The sequence below is a fragment of the Ammodytes marinus genome (assembly GCF_949987685.1).
Source record: "Ammodytes marinus genome assembly, chromosome: 2".
Classification (NCBI taxonomy): Eukaryota; Metazoa; Chordata; class Actinopteri; order Uranoscopiformes; family Ammodytidae; genus Ammodytes; species Ammodytes marinus.
Window position 1 is genome coordinate 37,182,505 of NC_137231.1, and position 6,468 is coordinate 37,188,972.

General features: G+C 46.9%; 1 protein-coding gene across 1 annotated transcript in view; it reads left to right on the top strand.

Annotated features, from left to right (window-relative positions):
• Positions 1-1,543: 1,543 nt before the first annotated feature.
• Positions 1,544-6,468, top strand: part of endog (endonuclease G) — a gene marked incomplete at its 5' end in the record, with an annotated part of 6,021 nt that continues 1,096 nt past the window's right edge. The window contains 6 exons of the mRNA XM_080048870.1: positions 1,544-1,723; positions 3,486-3,679; positions 4,387-4,528; positions 5,340-5,449; positions 5,760-5,841; positions 6,021-6,468. The exon at positions 6,021-6,468 is cut by the window's right edge and continues 1,096 nt beyond it. Coding sequence (XP_079904996.1) covers positions 1,544-1,723; positions 3,486-3,679; positions 4,387-4,528; positions 5,340-5,449; positions 5,760-5,841; positions 6,021-6,230 — 918 coding nt within the window. The 3' untranslated portion in view covers positions 6,231-6,468. The remainder of the gene's footprint in view (positions 1,724-3,485; positions 3,680-4,386; positions 4,529-5,339; positions 5,450-5,759; positions 5,842-6,020) is intronic.

The following is a 6,468-nucleotide window of genomic DNA, read 5'->3' on the forward strand; positions in this document are numbered from 1 at the left end:
CTCCTCATGATCCACTACCTGTCTGTACTGAGTGAATATCTCCTCATGATCCACTACCTGTCTGTACTGTGTGAATATCTCCTCATGATCCACTACCTGTCTGTACTGAGTGAATATCTCCTCATGATCCACTACCTGTCTGTACTGTGTGAATATCTCCTCATGATCCATACCTGTCTGTACTGAGTGAATATCTCCTCATGATCCACTACCTGTCTGTACTGTGTGAATATCTCCTCATGATCCATACCTGTCTGTACTGAGTGAATATCTCCTCATGATCCACTACCTGTCTGTACTGTGTGAATATCTCCTCATGATCCACTACCTGTCTGTACTGAGTGAATATCTCCTCATGATCCACTACCTGTCTGTACTGTGTGAATATCTCCTCATGATCCACTACCTGTCTGTACTGTGTGAATATCTCCTCATGATCCACTACCTGTCTGTACTGAGTGAATATCTCCTCATGATCCACTACCTGTCTGTACTGTGTGAATATCTCCTCATGATCCACTACCTGTCTGTACTGTGTGAATATCTCCTCATGATCCACTACCTGTCTGTACTGTGTGTGAGCTGGAAAATAAATCCAGTGTTAATACCCAGCCTAGACTCTGTAAACTGGCATGTTGCTAACTACCGTGGACCCCTTTGATTACATACCAGTTTACAGAGCCTGGGCTGTGTAATAACACTGATTTTCAATGCACAGGCTGGGATCATGTTGTTACCTGTTGTTTTACTATCTATGGTTGTTACATGCCTACAGTAGGCTGCGGTGATGTGTGTGTGTGTGTGTGTGTGTGTGTGTGTGTGTGTGTGTGTGTGTGTGTGTGTGATGTTAGTAGGCTACAGTAGGCTGCGGTGATGTGTGTGTGTGTGTGTGTGTGTGTGTGTGTGTGTGTGTGTGTGTGTGTGTGTGTAATGTTAGTAGGCTACAGTAGTATTGTTTTGAAGTATAGGTTGTTTTCACAGATAGTAGCCTATATAACAAGTTGTTTTAACCTAATACAGTTAGCTCAGGTCGATCTGACTAAAACTCAGAGAGATATGCGAGTCACAGACAGACAGACAGACAGACAGACAGACAGACAGACAGACAGACAGACAGACAGACAGACAGACAGATAGATAGATAGATAGATAGATAGATAGATAGATAGATAGATAGATAGATAGATAGATAGATAGATAGATAGATAGATAGATAGATAGATGACAGACAGACAGATAGACAGATAGACAGATAGATAGATAGATAGATAGATAGATAGATAGATAGATAGATAGATAGATAGATAGATAGATAGATAGATAGATAGATAGATAGATAGATAGATAGATAGATAGATAGATAGATAGATAGATAGATAGATAGATAGATAGTCATTTGGATGGTTTTTATTACACCATCCGATACACTAGGTGGCGGTAATGTTCCTTTAACACTAGGTGCAACCCGCCTTTAACCAGCGAAGAAGACGAAGCAGCAGAATCAGTAGAAGAAGAAGAAGTCGTCTGACAGCTGACCGGCAACATGTCTCGCTGGTGGAGGACCGCTCGCACCGGAGCGACCTTGGTGCTCGGAGCGGGACTCGGCGCCGCAGTGACCCGCCTATGGAGCCTCTCCGGCGGGGAGGGAGAGGAGGAAAGAGACGGTCTATTGAGCCTGGTCCCGGTGCTACCGGTACCCAGCGTGCATGCAAAAGACCTGCAGGTAAGGGAGTGAGTGTGTATGTGTGTTCATGTGTTATAGTGCTTGTGTAACTGTGTGTGTGTGTTTGTTTGTATAACGGTGTGTGTATGTGCGTGAGTGTGTCGGTGTGCGTGCGTGTGTTAGAGTGCTTGTGTTACAGTAAGTGTGTGTATAACAGTATGTGTACATGTGTTACAGTGAGTGTGTGTGTGTGTTATAGTGCTTGTGTAACAGTGTGTGTGTGTCTGTGTGTATGTTATAGTGCTTGTGTAACAGTGTGTGTGTGTTATAGTGCTTGTGTAACAGTGTGTGTGTGTGTGTGTTATAGTGCTTGTGTAACAGTGTGTGTGTGTGTGTGTGTGTGTGCATTATAGTGCTTGTGTAACAGTGTGTGTGTGTGTGTGTGTGTGTGTGTGGTTATTATCAATGATCTGATGTGTAAATAAAGAACAGCTCTAGTAGACTCAGTGTTGTTGCATAGTGAGCTCTCTGAAGCTAGAAGTTTAACGTTAAATCAGTGAATATCTCCTCATGATCCACTACCTGTCTGTCTCCTCATGATCCACTACCTGTCTGTCTCCTCATGATCCACTACCTGTCTGTCTGTCTGTCTGTCTACCTGTCTGTCTGTCTGTCTACCTGTCTGTACCTGTCTGTAATGTGTGAATATCTCCTCATGATCCACTACCTGTCTGTCTCCTCATGATCCACTACCTGTCTGTACTGTGTGTGAGCTGAATAATAACCCCAGTGTTAATACACAGCCTAGGCTCTGTAAACTGGTATGTAAACAAAGGGCCCAAACTTAGATATTTCTCTAAACATCAGCTGATCAGTGGAGTTATTTTTATTCAGAACGTTATTACACAATGACCCAGCCATTCTTAATAAGTTACATGTCTTATACTCACGCTAGGCGCATGTTGCAGTGGGCTGTACTGTGTGTGTGCTGAAAACAAATATACCCAGTGTTAATACACAGCCTAGGCTCTGTAAACTGGTATGCTGCTAACTACTGTGGACCCCTTCGTTTACATAGCAGTTTACAGAGCCTAGGCTGTGTATTAACACTGGATTTATTCTTCAGCTCACACACAGTACAGACAGGTAGTGGATCATGAGGAGATATTCACTCAGTACAGACAGGTAGTGGATCATGAGGAGATATTCACTCAGTACAGACAGGTAGTGGATCATGAGGAGATATTCACTCAGTACAGACAGGTAGTGGATCATGAGGAGATATTCACACAGTACAGACAGGTAGTGGATCATGAAGAGATATTCACTCAGTACAGACAGGTAGTGGATCATGAGGAGATATTCACTCAGTGCAGACAGGTAGTGGATCATGAGGAGATATTCACTCAGTACAGACAGGTAGTGGATCATGAAGAGATATTCACTCAGTACAGACAGGTAGTGGATCATGAGGAGATATTCACACAGTACAGACAGGTAGTGGATCATGAGGAGATATTCACTCAGTACAGACAGGTAGTGGATCATGAGGAGATATTCACTGATTTAGACAACAAGTGTTGAATCACTGGCTTTAATGTGCCACCTGTGTGTGTGTGTGTTTGTGTCTCTCTGTCTATCTACCTATTCATCTGTCTGTCTCTGCCTGCCTGTCTGTCTGTCTGTCTGTCTGTCTGTCTGTCTGTCTGTCTGTCTATCCATCTCTCTCTCTCCCTGTCTGTCTGTCTCTCTCTCCCTGTCTATCCATCTGTCTGTCTGTCTGCCTGTCTGTCTCTCTCTCCCTGCCTGTCTGTCTGTCCAGATGAGTCCAGGGGGGTCAGGTGCCATGATGAAGTATGGCTTCCCCTCATTGGCTAACATAAAGACCCGACAGTCCTATGTGACATCATACGACCCCCGCACACGCACTGCATCATGGGTAATCGAGAGGCTAAGCCCCGCCTCTCTCAACGGACCGTCAGACAGGAAGAACTCTGAGTTCAAAGAAGACGACAGGTGACACACACACACAGTAAAACACACACACACAGTAAAAAAACACACACAAACACGAACGCACGCACACTCACTGAGAAACACACACACACACAAACACACACACACACGCACACACACACACACATACACACACTGAAAGACACATACACATACACACACGCACACACACAATGAGACACACACACACACACACACACACACACACACACAGAGACACATACACACACGCACACACACAATGAGACACACACACACACACACACACACACACACACACACACACACACACACACACACACAGACACATACACACACACACACACACACACACACACACAGAGACACATACACACACGCACACACACAATGAGACACACACACACACACACACACAGAGAGACACATACACACACACACACACAGACAGACAGAGACACACACACACACACACACACACACACACACACACACAGACACACACACACACAATGAGACACACACACACACACACACACACACACACACAGAGAGACACATACACACACAGAGAGACAGAGACACACACACACACAGAGACACACATACACCCACAATGAGACACACACACACACACACACACACACACACACACACACACACAGACAGACAGAGACGCACACACACACTGAGAGACACACACACACACACAGCTAACCCCCCAGCAGTGTCCATCAGTTCCACAGGTCCACTAACGCAGACTACAGGGGGAGTGGCTTCGACAGAGGTCACATGGCCGCTGCAGCCAATCACAAGTGGAGCCAGGACGCCATGGACGACACTTTCTACCTGAGCAACGTGGCACCACAGGTAGATACAGACAGACAGGGAGGGAGGGAGGGAGGGAGGGAAACAGGGAGGGAGGGAGAGAGAGAGACAGGGAGAGGGAGGGAGGGAAACAGGGAGGGAGGGAGGGAGAGAGAGAGACAGGGAGAGGGAGGGAGACAGGGAGGGAGGGATAGAGACAGGGAGAGACAGACAGGGAGGGAGGGAGAGAGACAGACAGGGAGGGAGGGAGGGAGGGAGAGAGACAGAGAGAGGGAGAGAGAGAGAGACAGAGAGACAGACAGGGAGAGAGACAGGGAGAGAGAGAGACAGACAGGGAGGGAGACAGGGAGAGAGACAGGGAGAGAGACAGACATGGAGAGAGACAGCGAGAGAGACAGAGAGAGAGAGACAGACAAGGAGAGAGAGAGACAGGGAGGCAGACAGGGAGGGAGACAGACAGACAAACAGGGAGAGAGACAGACAGACAGACACACACACTGACGCTCATACATATTTACACACACTCACTCACTCACTCACTCACTCACTCACTCACTCACTCACTCACTCACACAGACAGAAACAAGCTCACACACACACACAGATAGACAGACACACACACTCACACACACTCTGAGACAGACACACACACTCACTCACTCACACACACAGACAGAAACAAGCTCACACACACACACAGATAGACAGACACACACACTCACACACACTCTGAGACAGACACACACACTCACTCACAAACACACACACCAAACACACACACACTCACTCCCTGCTCTAAGTGTGTGTGTGTGTGTGTGTGTGTGTGTGTGTGTGTGTGTGTGTGTGTGTGTAGAACCCTCACCTGAACCAGAAGACCTGGAACAATCTGGAGAAACTGTGTCGCTCTCTGACCAAACGTTTCCTCAACGTCTACGTCTGTACGGGACCTCTCTACCTGCCCAGGTAACTGTCTGTCTGTCTGTCTGTCTGTCTGTCTGTCTGTCTGTCTGTCTACCTGCCCAGGTAACTGTCTGTCTGTCTGTCTGTCTGTCTGTCTGTCTGTCTGTCTGTCTGTCTGTCTGTCTGTCTGTTTGTCTGTCTACCTGCCCAGGTAACACACACACACACACACACACACACACACACACACACACACACACACACACTGTAGTAGGTGTGCACCATTCTAGTTTTTTAATATTGTGTGTGTGTGTGTGTGTGTGTGTGTGTGTGTCTGTGTGTGTCTCTGTGTGTGTGTGTGTGTGTGTTGCAGACAGGAGGCTGATGGGAAACTCTACGTCCGTTACCAGGTCATAGGAAAGAACCATGTCGCTGTACCAACACACTTCTTCAAGGTGAGTCTGTCTGTCTGTCTGTCTGTCTGTCTGTCTGTCTGTCTATCCATCCATCCATCCATCCATCCATCCATCCATCCATCCATCCATCCATCCATCCATCCATCCATCCATCCATCCATCCATCCATCCATCCATCCATCCAGCCATCTATCTATAATCTTAATGTTCTTTTCCAGGTCTTGATTCTGGAGCAGGCAGAAGGGAAGGGGGTGGAGCTACGGTCCTATGTCCTTCCTAATGAACCAATCAGTGAGCAGATCCCTCTGGAGAACTTCCTGGTTCCCATAGAGAGCATAGAGCGCGCCTCAGGCCTGCTGTTTGTCCCTAACATCATGAAGAGAACTACAACGACCAACAACAACCTGCTGGCTATTAGAGACAAGTGAACTGCAAGCCCCACAATGCACTGCAACACACAATACTGCAGTGTACCAGCTATTAGAGACAAGTGAACTACGAACCCCACAATGCAACAGTCCCAGGAACTACAAAAGCCCACAATGCAATGCTGTTTGTCCCTAACATCATGAAGAGGACTACACACAACAACCTGCTGGCTATTAGAGACAAGTGAAACTACAACCAACAACCTGCTGGCTATTAGAGACAAGTGAACTGCAAGCC